Source organism: Pinus tabuliformis, chromosome Q (assembly GCF_031772625.1).
Source record: "Pinus tabuliformis cultivar Carrire ecotype Pingquan chromosome Q, CPIR1, whole genome shotgun sequence".
NCBI classification, from domain to species: domain Eukaryota; kingdom Viridiplantae; phylum Streptophyta; class Pinopsida; order Pinales; family Pinaceae; genus Pinus; species Pinus tabuliformis.
This window is the reverse complement of record NC_142296.1, coordinates 339,330,073-339,344,242: the sequence shown is the minus strand read 5'-3', so window position 1 is coordinate 339,344,242 and position 14,170 is coordinate 339,330,073. Positions and strand designations below refer to the sequence as shown.

Sequence of the window (14,170 nt, the reverse complement as noted above, 5' to 3'; positions counted from 1 at the left end):
TGGAGGGCTATTGCAAACAAGTGGTTAAGGAAATTGTTAAAGAATTGAACGAAAACATGGTGATCATTTATGCCCAATTATCTGGGCTGGGTAAAGACTGAGAACTAATGCAGAAAACCATGGAAGGCCTGTGCATGGATGTTCTGAGTGTCCAACAGAAGGTTGATAATATTGAAATCAAGGTGGAGAGAACCATGGTTGGATTTTTAAAGGAAGTGTTTGGGGTTGGAAATTCATCGGCCATCAATGCTGATAATGTCAAGGAGGCTGCTACGAGGGCTTTGGAAGAAGATGGGGATGTTGTTGCTATTGTTGCGAGGGTTTAGGAAGAAGAATAGATTGAAACAGAGGAACTGAAAAAGTCTGTGGACGAGCCTACGGGTGATGATGCTGAGACTGGTAGTAGCTGATTGTGTTTGTTTTAATCTCCATTTATGCAATATTGTTGTATAGAATATGCAGGAGTTTTTTGGAGAATATATAGCTATAATTTTCCCAATAGAATATATGTAAATAATAGGGGTAGCAAGAAGGTCCACATTCAATGTAAGGAGAGGGAAGATGCAGATAGAACAAGTATGAATTTTGTAATGGACTTACCCATTTCCAGTGATTTTAATGAAATGTTATTTGTTCTTTTTAAAAAGAAAAAATGATTAGTTAAGTTTTAAACATTTTATATTTTTATGAAAAAAACAATAAGAAAATATTTATAAGTTTTGGGAGACTCTAAATTATTAATAAATTAGATAGGAAATAAATGTAAGATTGAGACTATAATATCAGTTCTAATTAGAAATCAATTTATTAAGGTAAAATGCAATTTCAATGATTTTTTTCATATATATAATTCAACTCAAATATTGATCATCTATCTAAAGAAGAATAAGTATTAATGTAAGAAGAGATTCAAATGCAACAAGAGTTTAGAGGAAGAATTTAGATTGTATTTTCAAAAATATCTTTATATTGATATAGGAAGTGATAGAAAATACAAATGTGTTTGTTGGATTTTTTGTAGTTGTTGCAATAGTATTGGATTGATAGTAGTAAGACTTGAAAAATATTTTGTTAAAGGTTTTTCATTATGACATAGTGGCATAATAATTTTAGATGTTTTTATTATATTAAATAGATTATGTATATTAATATTATACATAAAAGTGAATATATATATATATATATATATATAAGCCACTAAAAAAGAATATCATAAAGTAAAATGTGATTGTTAAAAAATTTCAAAAGCTTGAGCAAACTTTGTAAATTATTTTCAAAAGTTACACATTAATTAAAAGTCAAACATGAGTTTGACACACTTAAAATGAAATTTTCATAAATATTGAGATTTGATGTGTGTATTATTTTTCATAAATAATGAGATTTGATGTGTGTACTATTTTCTTTTCTAGGGAAAAATCGAACTTTTCATTGTTGTGACAAAAAGTTACATTGTATATGTTGTTAGGAATTCAGATGAATGTGTGATTTTCAATCATAGAGTTGCTGAGATGTTATTGAAGGTTTCTCCTTCTACCATCTCGATTCTCTGGCGTTGAATCACTGATCAATTTTGAACCCAAGGCCTCCTCAGAGAGGAAAACAACATCGATTGATTAGTTGTTTGAGCAAATAAACGACATCATATGTCTCAAATATAAGCTAGAACATAAACTGATGGGGCTGAATCATTCCCAGGTCTCCTCAGAAGGGAAAACAACCCAAATAGGAATGAGTCAGTTGAAAGTTGTATGGAAGTTAAAAGTTTGTTATGGAATTGAAATAGTAGTGTAATTGTCTGTTGTTTTTGAATGGAAAAATAAAAACGAAACAAAGGAAAATCCCTGAAGCTAGGTTGTAGACATAGAGAGTGTGGATTTTTAAACATATGGTGGAAGATCCGACACACGGATCACATCCATATCAGATTCCTCTATCCTCCAACTACCCAGATCTTGTTGCAAACCCGCTTTAGAAAGCCGTTGTTGTACCATTACGTTCCCTATAAATGTGACATAAAGAAAGTTCATTAAAAAGAGACTTTAAATGCATGGTCTCTTCTAACAATGGTGATAATATGTAGTTCTGACATCTGCTTGTTCCATTAAACCATTTGATAACCTGAAGATCTGAATAGTGGGTATGCCCAGGTGGGTAAGCTAGTAGAGAAGAAGTTTTAACGTTGATAGTTCTGCGAAGTTGTTGGTTCTGGTCCCTAATCCCACTGAGGCTTTGAGGCATCTATGAGAGTTTAGATAAATAACTAGCCTAATGCCACATTTGTTATTTTCGTTGGAGGCCTCGTCAAAGTATGCCCAAGGGACTCCTTCCTTAATGCATTCTTCTCTAACAGGGCGGGATATTTCCTCATGGGTTGGCTCAGGAATACAGGTGAAGATAGTCGCGCATTCGACAGTTGTGCTCCCCAACGAGGGGGTTTGTTCTTTAAAGATACTTTTATTTCTTGTGAGACATAGCCCCCAAGAGATGATTAAGGGAAGGTTCCTCATATTTTCTTCAGGGTGTTGCTTCCACCAAGATTGCCATACTTTTGCTATCGTCCTCCCATCCCATGAAACTCTTTTATGGATCAATCCCCCAACAGCCTGCCAAACCTCTCTTGAGAAGGAGCAATCTACAAAGAGGTGATGAATTGATTCAAAGGCAATTTTGCATAGGGCGCACCTCCCTGGAACTGACTTATATCTTTTCTGAAGAATATCCCAGGTTGGCACTTTCTCCTTGAGGATGCACTAAAAGAATAATCGGGCTTTTGTCGGACATTGCAGTTTCCAGATTGAGGTAGCCCACTAATCTTGATTTCCCCAAACTTTCTTCGTCATTAGGTACTTATATCCTTGTTTTGGGGAATAGTTACCTGAGTCTGCATGTGCCCAGACTAGATGATCAGGTCTATTTCTAAGGCGGACATTTGATCGGGAAAACTCTGTGATGAAGGTGTTCCATTCCCCTCTCCATTGATGATTGAGGTTTAGGTCCGTCCCTGAAAGCCAGGGTTATCCCCAAATTGAGGAGTGGCCATGGTTCTCGATCTGACTAAGATTTTGGATGCCTCTTGAATCGAGTTGGTTGATGAGGCCTGGGGATAGAGTGAAAGCTTCGTTCCATCCAACCCATGGATCCTTCCCTATTCGGACTTGTTCTCCATTTCCTACCTGCCAGGATAGCCCTTGTTCAATGATCTTAAAGCCGTCTAATGTTGCTTTCCACACCACATAGGCGCTTCCTTTCTTTTTATTTGGGCTTCTAATCTAGTTTTCCAATGGCATTGGATCAATGTATTTCCGCTTGACCACCATAGTCCAAAGGTTCTCCATTTTGATTAGCCTCCATCCCAGCTTTGCTGCTAGTGACGGCCCGAAAGCAGTTAGGTCTTTTATTCCCCATCTGCCCCAGTCCTTTGGCCTTGCCACCTTCTCCCAAGCCACCCATGGAAGTGTTGAGTCTTCCTTTGAGCATGCCCATAAAAATCTGCTGCAAACTCTTCTAATTTTTTCCAGAATCCCTTTCGGAACCCAGGTTAAAGCAGCGCAGTAGACAGGTATAGCAAGTAGGACTGATTTAATGAGGGTCAGTCTACCAGCTCTAGATAGCCATTTAAAACTCCAGTGGGTGATCCTTGATTCGATTTTTGCAATCAGCTAGTGCCAATCCTGCTTCCTGTATGAGCAGGGCTTAAGGAAGAAACCTAGGTATTTAAAACTGTCTTCTAGCTTCTGGTCTTCGAAAGGCAACTCTTCTTTGATTTGGTTTACTTCCTGCCTATTGAAACCTTCCAGCAGCAGTTGTGATTTTTCTTTGTTAACTTGCAAGCCTGTTGCCTTTAAGAAGAGATTTAGTATCCTTTTTAATTCTTGTGTTTCACTCCTTCTTCCGTTACTGAAGAGCAGAATGTCGTCCACGAACAGGAGATGGGTTATTTTTAAGTTGACTGCCACTTCCATCCCTTTGATATCCCCTTTTCTTTTGGCTTCTAAGAGCAGCTAGCTGAGTCCTTTTGTCGTCAGAAGGAAGAGGAAGGGTGAGAGGGGGCATCCTTGTCTCAACCCTCTTTGGCCTTGAAAGAAAGAAGAGGTTGCTCCATTGATGAGCACTGCAAAGCTTACACTGGTTAAGCATCCCATCACCTAGTTTATAAAGTCAACTTGAAACCCCAGGTGTGTGAGAAGCATCCGAATATACATCCAACTGACCCTGCCAAAGGATTTTGAGAGGTCTATTTTCACTACTGCTCCTTTATTTTTATTTTGTTTGATGCTATGGATGGTTTCCTGGGCCACTCCAATTGCTTCATGGATCTGCCTCCCATTCAGAAAGCCGAACTGTTCTTTTGACATGTGCTTGGATAGAATTGGTTTTACATGGAGAGCTATCACCTTTGCTATGATTTTGTAGATACAGTTATAGAGGGAGATCAGTCGGAAATCCTCAAAAGAGGATGGGTCTTCTTTTTTCGGAATGAGGGCTATGAAGGTTGAGTTGAAAGGGGGATATACTACCCCTTTCCTTCTGGATTCTTCAACAACTTCGATGAGTTCGTGTCCAATTTTCTCAAAGAAGTGTTGGAACAACTCCATCGTCCATTCATCTGGACCTGGGCTCTTATCCTTTGGCATTGCTTTTATGATTCCTTCCACCTCCCCCCTTGTGACTTCTCCCATTAGTTCTAGTGAGTCCTCTTCATCCACATAACGAGGAAAGGTCTGGGTTGTTTGGATTACTTCAGCCAAAGAAACTTTTGTTGGGGCAGTGAATAGGTTTTGAAAATGTCTTATGCCCATCTAAGATAGGTCCTCAAAGCATCGAGCCTCTCTTCCTCCCTCTTCCTTCAGTTTCCAAATGGTGTTCACATTCTTCCTTCCTCTGGCATAGTTTTGGGAGAATTTGGTGTTCTCATCCCCTGCCCTTAGCCATATGGATGTGCTCTTCATTCGCCATTGTTCTTCTCTTACTGAGAGGATTTTATTCCTTTGGGATTCCAGCTGCATGATTCTTTCCCTTTTTTCTTGAGTTTCATAACCGTCGGCTTCAGGGATTTCGAGCGATTGAATATTCCTTCCTATTTGGATGAGATCTTCATCTTCTTTCAGTTTCTTCTCCTTGGCCCAACTCACCGTAGCTTTTTTAAGGCACTTTAGATTCTCCATGAAGAGAAAAGCTTTATCTTCGGAGTCTCTGGCCCTTGCAGGTCTCCAAGTGGTCTTAAAGAGAGAGTTGAATGATTCCTCTTGTAGCCAAGTGTGATTGAATTTGAAAGGGGTTGCTGGTGTTTTGGGGGGCTTGGATAGTTCAAGCAAGATTGGCATATGATCCGAGATTCCCCCTTCACCCACCCACTCGTGAAAGGCTGGAATATTTGTTGTTGCTTCCTCACAAAGGAGGAAGCAGTCCAATCTTTTTGCAACATGGCCTTCCCCTATTCTCCTATTCCTCCAAGTGGGTCTAACCTTCAATAAGTTTATGTCCAACAACTTGTTTTCTCTGAATAAATTGGTAGAAAAATCTGATAACTGATCTTCTTTGGCCGAGGGGCCCCATGTTTTGGGTGAGCCAATGGAGAAGTTTAAGTCTCCTCCGATGACCAGATTTGGGTTGTTCAGTAAATATTTGGAGAGGAGGGTCTTCCAGAAGAGGGCTCTTCCTTGGCATGGCCCGTAAATGTTTACAATCAACAAATTAGTGCAAAGTTCTTGGGAATAGCCTTCCATCCCCATTACCTGGTCCATCCCCCAGGAGTTTAGGGCTTTGAATTTCCCTTCCTTAAACCCCATAGCTAGGCCTCTAGAGTGACCTTTAGCATCCAAGGCCTGGATGCTCCAGCCTGGCAAAATTTTTGACAATGATTTTGAGACTTCTTTGCCTGCTCCCAGAGTTTCTTGAAGGAGTATGTTCGGATTGTAGGTCCGGATTACCTTATTTAAGGCCAACTTTTTAGGGTTGCTGGCTAAACCTTTGCAATTCCAGGAGAGGATGATCATTTATCGACCTCAGGAGGGGGTTTTGCTGCTCTAAGTGCCCCAGAAATGGACATTTGCTTGTCGTCTGCAATATCTGGCTTGGCTCTTAACTGAGCCTTTGACGCGTTTGTTTTCCTCCCTCTCACCTTATGGTCACTTGGCTGGGTGGATTGCATGTCGATTCCCCCCACTACTCCCACCACTCTCCATGGGGGAGGTTTTTTCTCTCAAGGCCTGAGGTTATAAGGGTTGGATGCAATGAGGGTTTCATCTCTCAGAAAGGCATCATTGCTTATGGCATATTCACAGTTTAGATCTAGATTACGAATGGAAGTGATTATACTCTCAACTTACATATTATCTGAACCTAAAATAGGAATGACAATGTTTTGTTGCCTGGAGGGACCACGCACAGATTCAGCTATATTTAACGAAATAACAGGAGTAACAAAAGGTAGGGTTAAGTCCAGACCCGTACCATCTTTGTCGATTGATTGGCTTTCTTCAATGTCTGTTAGAGAGTCCTAGTTCTGTGCATTCCCTTCAAGCTGATGAGATGTTTGATGTTCCCGGATGGGTTCCTGTTGCTCATCCATATTTCCAACTGGATCCTCCAGAGGTCCATCTGTGTCCATCGGCTCCTCCCCCTTGTCTTCCCCTGAGGGTTTATTTTTTAGGTTTTTTGCAACTGTCTCCCCTGTCTCTGCCTTCTTTTGTTTCCTTCAACGTCTGGATGCCATCGGGCATTCTTTTTCCAAGTGTCCATAAATGTGACACCTATGGCAGCGAAATGGCAAATGCTCATAGTCTAATTGTTGCAAGTATTTGAAATCTTTGTATTGCAGCTGGATTTCTTCTGCCAATCCTGACCGAAGGGTAAGGCTTACCAGGATGCGAGCCATCCCCAAGTGTCTGGTTTGCAAAAAGGACATGTCTGTTTCCATATATTTCCCAAGGTGATTCCCAATAGTCCTGAAGATCGATTCTGTCCAGAGAAATGGAGGGAGCCCTGGCAAGCGGACCCAAACTGGTAGTTCGTCAACTCGTTCCCTCTGAGCATCAAACAATGGGTTTCATCGTTTGATTAGAATCGGGTTCCTCCCGAAAGCCTAATTCCTTTCCAACACCCAGTCTGCTACTTCTTTTTTCTCGAATTTTACCATAAACCATCCCTTTGCTAGCGTTGAGACTTGACAGACTGAATCGGGGTTGCCTTCCAGTGATGGGAAACCCACTCCTGAATGAAGTTAGTTGAATGTTTTTCCCCCTTGCCCTTCCAACCAGTGTTAGATCCGTGACTTCCATGGCTTCTTCTATTGTCACATTCATGCCAAGAATCAGATTTGCTACTGATTCTTTCCTCTTGATTATTTTGGGATTTTTCCTCTTCTCCCTCGCCTGCCTCTGTCGTGTCCCTTCCTCCCTACGCCGAGTGGTTGCTTCCACATTTGTTGATGCTACTGGGAGTGTTCTTGCACTCATTTCTTCCTGGGTAAACTCGTTCCCTCTTTCTGGCTTGCCTTCTGCTTGTCTGCCTTTGCCCCTTCCCTCTGTCTCTAACAGATTTGCTTCCTTCCCCTACTTCAGACCCCCTCCACAGTCTTCCCATCTGTCTCAAAACCCTCTAAAAATTTCAGAATCCCCGCAAACCCAGACCCCAAGCCCTGATTTTGCTTCTTTGCCTGACTGTGGCTGAGGGGGTTTTGGAATTTTATCGTCTGATCTAGACTCCAACGCGGCTCTTCGGTTTTTCCTTGCTCCTCTCCCAGCGTAAAGCCTAGGTTATATTTCTCGTTGCTTCTAAAGCCACAGCTAATCACTACATCTTCTAACCCTCTGAAATAGAAGAGGCTAAGGGGATGGGGGTTTTCAAGACTTACTTGTGGTTTTTTAGATGTCGTTGCTTCAAATTCTTTTCGGCTGTTCAGAAACGACAGACCTAGGTTGTCCTCCAGCAGCCCTAGGGTTTCCTTCTGTCAAGCCTCCTCCGAACCTCGTGTTTCCTTTCCATGTCATCCAGCTGGACATATATACCGTTCGATGCTCTAGTCTGTGACCTCCAGAACCCAAATCGACAGGTTGTCACTAAGTTCGGGGTCCAGATCAACGGTGTCATTCGGGTTGACCATCCTCTTGTCGGATGCTCCTTGGTCACTGCTGGCTACACCTTGGTAATTGCTAAGCGTGAAAATCGCCCTTCTCCAAGCTTCCGTTGTTTGCGTGTTGTGGGCTGAGAGCGACAGCGCTGCTAAGCTTACTGCTTAAACCTGTTTTGCTTCCCACCTCCATTTTCTTAAGCCGCACATGGGTTTGGTTTATTGTTCCGGGGCTGATCTCATCTGTCGTCCACATCCACCTGTCTCCTGCATCTAACCCGATTCTGACGTCCTTTTATGAACTGCAGCCATCTGTCTTCCTCCTGTATGCCTCTTGGTCACTGTCTAGGCCCTATGGCCTCCACCCCTCTTTTGGAAGTGAATTGTGTTTCACATGATGTGTGTACTATTATGACACTTAGTGGCATCTCTCTCTCTCTCTCTCTCTCTCTCTCTCTATATATATATATATATAATGAAATTTTCATAAATATTGAAAGTTGATGTGTGTACTTTTTAAAATAAATATTGAGATTTGATGTATGTACTATTATGACACTTGGTGGCATATAGTTTTTTTGAATTTTTATTTTTGAAATTATATTTATAACCCCATAAAATTAGTCATTTCATCTATATGAATCAATAAGAAAATAGAAATTCAAATTTCAGAAATTTTAAAAATTGTTTTTTATTATCAAAATATTGAGTTTAATAGTTATTTTTTTCAAAACTTTAATACACTTTATAAAATATTTTTAAAAAATTCAAAACTAATGGAAAGTCAAAGCAATTTGACTGTAAAACATCTAATAGGCAAATATAAAAATTATATATAATATTGTTTTTAATCGTGAACTAATAATTTCAACATCTTATTATTCATAAAACATAATAAGACATCCTTTTATTCATTAAACGTAATTAAAATGTACATAATATTCTTTTTGTCATCAACTAATAATTTCAACATCCTATATTCATAGAACATAATAAGGCGTCGTATTATTCATAAAATATAACAAGCTTATATAACAAGATTAATAGTTATCAATATGATGGCGCGATAGTGCGAGGTCCATGTTTTGTTATTATTTGAGAATGCTTTGTTTCCACAATGCAATCTTTCATTATTCCTGCCTTTGCGCACTTCATGAGAATACTGAAATCTGCGTATTATCTGCTTCACTTCCTCTCCTAATGCAAATATAAAAGCAGTCGGTCAATGATTATGTGTATTAAATTATAAATACATTCGAGTATAAGTTTTCTGAGCATAAAACAATGCATGCCATAGGTTGCAAATTATCCAAGTTAAAAAAAAGTGGAGATGTAGAGAAAACACAATGAAAACTTCCTCCGCACATCTGCACTCTGTACAATGAAAAACGTGCCATGTGCTCTTTGTTCGTAGTGAACTTAGTGTGAAAACTCTATATTCTACATTCCACACAACTATATCATGAGAGCCATTGATCTCCATGCTTAGGGTGGAAAGAAAATAAGGAAAAGAGAAAATAAGTACTTGAATGAAAGTGCTCTGATCTAAGTTTTCTATCACACATGAAATACCGGATTAAAAATGACATTGCGGTATTTAATGAGAGGAAAGTCGAACCCAGTCAAGTGCGCTGTAAATTGGAGTGCATTCATAAACAAAACCTCAGTGTGACAGACTAAAGTTTTCATATTCTATTGCAAATTGATGTTTTCCCATTCAAAATGTGAAAGAATTTAAATACAAGTTCGTTCTCAGACATTGCCTCCACACTTTTCAATGATTTAAGGTTGTGATTTTATTCGGAAATTTATTATGGCTACTAATGTTAAGTTCCAATTCAACTGTTGTTAGTTAGTTGTTTAACATTAGACAAAGCTCCAAGAATTTGGATTCCAAGTTGTATAGACAACAAGTCGCACAATGCATCCCACTATACATGTTCAATAGTAATTATCCAATCTGAAAGTTATGGTTATGGCAGAACATTAACACTCAAATTGGTTATGAAACAACATCCAACTCTTACATTTTGTATTATTGTTTGATGATTATTGGTTGTCCACCATTTGCACTTAATAGTGAATTTTTGGTGTGGCCATTACTTTAGTCATGGAATACATAGGCATGAAACAAGATGAAACAAGGATATACAAGTAAATTTTAATTTTAAAAAATATTAAGTGATTATTATTTTAATGAAAATGAAAATGAAATAATATATATTTATATTTTGAAATAATAAAATGGAATGGAATAGGGAATATGAAATAACATATATAAGGGAGTTGTAGTATGATGAGTCAAAGATTTTGTCACTGCATTTGCGTTTCCACACCACAGGATATGAATTGTCTCCATGTTTTGAAGTGTTGTGAAGCATTCAGTGTGGAGATGCGGAGGTAAGTAAGTGTGGAGTCTTTGAAGTGCGGAAGAAGTTCATTGTGCGGAGTGTGGAAGTCCTACACACTCAACACAACGAACTTACTCTGAAGACTCTGTATTTTGCATTCCGCATATCTATATTGTGAGAGCCATTGATCTCATGGTCAAGGTGGAAAGAAAACCAGTACCTGAACGAAAGTACTCTAAGCTCTCTATCACACATGAAATATGCCTTTCTTATAAATAAAAATAAACACCTCCCACCAAATATTTTAATTCCACTTGTCGCAACTTTTGAACTTTTGCACTCTAAAATTTTGAAGGTAAAAAGCACCAGATTTGGGTCAATATGTTTAGTAGCATGTACTGAAATCTTGTTAATCCAAGTAATTCGAAGGCCCTCCATGGTGTGCAATCGTCCAAATTTATCACCAAATTCAAGACGGTAGGTTGTGTTAAGACAAAGGTGGAGAAAATTATAGACAACTCATATGGTTAATGTTTCCTTGAATTTATTTGGAATGTGCCTATGACAGTATATTGATGATTGCCCATTTTATCAATGACTTCTTGAACCAAGGGGGGCAAGATCTCTTTTGCAGAACACTCTGTGTCAATTAGCATTGGTGGAAGCGATTTATAACTAGGAGCACTGAAGGTCTTTAAAGGAGGAGCACATTTACAAAAGATAATACTACAAACTTATTTAAAAGGCATTGCAAGTCTTGTACAATGACAAAAATAGGGACACAAATTGTAGTGCTGGAGGAGAGAGATTGCTTGAGGGAGTTGGTTGTTTTAAATATCAATAATGGGTTGATTGCTTATTAAAATTTCAGCTAGAAATGAAGGACATGCCCAAGTTCTCTTTAGGCAATAGCAACAAGCAAGAGAGGACAAAAGTTAATGAGAGTATGGGTTGTGCTGCCAAAGTGGTTGGAGCGCAAACCCACCAAAAGACAAGGGCAATTGGTCGATTACAAGAGGAAGGTGGTGGAGATTAAGAGAGGGTTCTTTTCTCTAGGAAGAAAGATACATGATTAATATGGGCAAGAGAGGCTCCTGGGGGTAGATAGCTCATTTGTTGCTTGTTGTACAATCATTGAACAACTAGTGGGTGAAGGCAGTGTGGCCTTGAGACACCCTCTTGTAGCTGATGATGTTGGTCTAATTTCCTGAGTAGAAGATGGTCATATGTCGGTGAGGTGCTTCACTGCTTTTACTTGATTATTTTGGTAGTTGGTGGGTGGAGGTGACGCAGCCTCAAGACACCCTGTTTTAGCCGATAATATCGGTTTAAAATTCCTCTAAAGCTCTCCTCAAACTCTAAAATCTGGGTCAGGGGTGACAATTGCAAGAAAGATTGGTTGTAGCTCGTCCAAGGTTGGGTGGAGAGTTAGACTTCGAATCTCGATTACCAAGTTTCTTCATTATTAGATAAGTGCTCTTGTAAATTTGAATGCAGAACCTCACTTACTAAATTTTTTGTGTGCTATTATGAATGTGTGGAATGATTCCTACATGATTTTGAGAAACTGGAGTGGTTCTGTGTGACTTGAGAAATAGTTACGTTCTTGATCTCTCTATGTGTTATAGACTTACAACTTAGTATGTTTGTTGGGTGCATGGGGTGGTTGTATCTCTGCACCCGAGTGAATTTTGATTCAGAGTAAAAATACAATTTGTGGAGAATTATGTTGTTGTCCTAATGATATTTTTTGCAAAAAAAAGAGTGTTATAATTTGTCAATTTTCCATTAAATGAAATGTTTGTTCTTGCAAATTTCGCACATCTTAAATGGTATGCGTGTGTTCACGTAACATAACTTAGTCTAAAATGTGTAATTTAAAAAATATATATATCTAAGCATGGTCTACACATAGAGAGATAAGTTATGCATATTGAAAAATTATCTTTTAATGCAAAATTATATTTTTTTAATTATTTTTCGAAGTTGGAGAAGTAATATTTCAATTGTATTTTGCAGATACGTGTTCAAGTAAGAGTTTTTTCTACTATTTAAATAAATTCAAAAACCAAGAGTGCCCTTTTGAAAAGGACTTGTAAACAAAGATATTTTTATTTTCTGAATTTTTTTCATTTTGTATATTTTATGTTATTGATTTTTTATTTAGCCCCTCTGAAATTGTCCAAAAAAATTTCAAACATAATGTTTAAAATAAATTAGATGAAACATATCAGATGAATTCGAAAATGTCAAACTCATATGCCTCAGTTAGAAATAGATATGCATTTACATATATTTATAGGCATACAAACTGCAAGACCCTTCTCCTTGCATACTTGACATCTTATATACATGATAATTAAACTCTAATATTTTGTTTTCATCCTAGAAAATTATGGGAGTAAGCTCATATGTGTGTTTCAACCTAGTTGATAATGTGAGCGTGTCACTAGATGGCTTCCATGATCAAGGGACACTGGAAAGGGTTCGCGAGATCTTCAGATTTCAATTCTTGATCTCGTAGATGGAAAGTTTTATCTCTTTGCAGGTAGTCAGATTCAATATTTTTCAGGGTTGTGTGAAATTAGAAAGACAATAAAATATTTTCTACGTATAAAAGCCACAAAATAGGTTGAATTCACTTATGGGACTTGCCAAGTTAGGGATGGGAGGTCAAATTGAAAGGTCGAACTCAGTATGAGTTCGAGCTCGACTAGAAGAGCGTGAGTAGTTGGGTGGGGTCCTAGTCGAGAATCGAGGTGGTCGACTTGAAAGCCAGGGTCTACATGGTGTTGCACTCAATCATGTATTGTACCCAGGTAGGGTCGGGCCGACTTCCTTACGTGTTGTGGTTTTAAATTTATTGACTTCTTATCATTTTTTATTATACATTTGTGCATGGCCATGTTATTTTGTTGAAACTTTTATAATTATTGTTGCGATTGCCTTTTTGTATTGGTTATCCTCGCTTTCCTTTTCAAATTTTCTGCCTTACGAATGTCATGCTTGGGGCTAGGGAAAAATTATTTGGTGTGGCAGGAAATCCACAGGGCTCTCGTAAGAGGGCTAAAGAGAACCAACATAAACATGACCTAAAATGGGCTCTATGAATAATTAAAGACCATGAAAAAAATTGAGGAAGGCTAGGTTTGGGCGATGGTTTAGGAAAGACCATTACTAGTGTATATTGGAGTGTCGCTCTTAAATATAACAACGAATGGACGAGTTTAGTTTGTGGGATAATGAACAATGATATGGCAGTCATGGAAATAACACAAAGGAGGTTCTCTTGACCTTAACTCAATTTACATGTGTAAATCTGTTATATGTTTATGAACATGCTAATGTTTATATACATATATGAATGTTGTTGTGACTAATAAGTTTGGTTAGGAGTCATTCTTGTGGAAGAATTATGGTTTAGAATTCATTTAATGTAAATGTGGATGGCATGTAAGATTCCCAGTTGTGTGAGAAATCAATTGGACAAAAGTAGCCTTGGCTGATCTATGATTTTAGTATCATGTGAATATGATTCTTATATTATGCCCATGTGAATATTCATATTTCTAAGATGTTGGGACAAACATGGATAATTGAAGAAACCATTGGCCTGGGATTTGGATTGTGAATGCATGCAATAAAGCATAAGAAATACTCTAGATGAATTGTTTCCTGGTGTCTGTGGATAGAGACGATGTGGTCTCTGGATTTTCAATATTGTTGTGTACATGTTATACCGGGC

General features: G+C 38.4%; 1 protein-coding gene across 4 annotated transcripts in view; it reads right to left on the bottom strand.

Annotated features, from left to right (window-relative positions):
- Positions 1-8,966: 8,966 nt before the first annotated feature.
- Positions 8,967-14,170, bottom strand: part of LOC149219583 (Sugar isomerase (SIS) family protein) — a 92,229-nt gene continuing 87,025 nt past the window's right edge. For all 4 annotated transcript variants that reach the window (XM_089384403.1, XM_089384404.1, XM_089384402.1 and 1 more), the window contains one exon: positions 8,967-9,271. In XM_089384403.1, the coding sequence (XP_089240529.1) occupies positions 9,260-9,271 (12 nt within the window). In that variant the 3' untranslated portion in view covers positions 8,967-9,259. The remainder of the gene's footprint in view (positions 9,272-14,170) is intronic.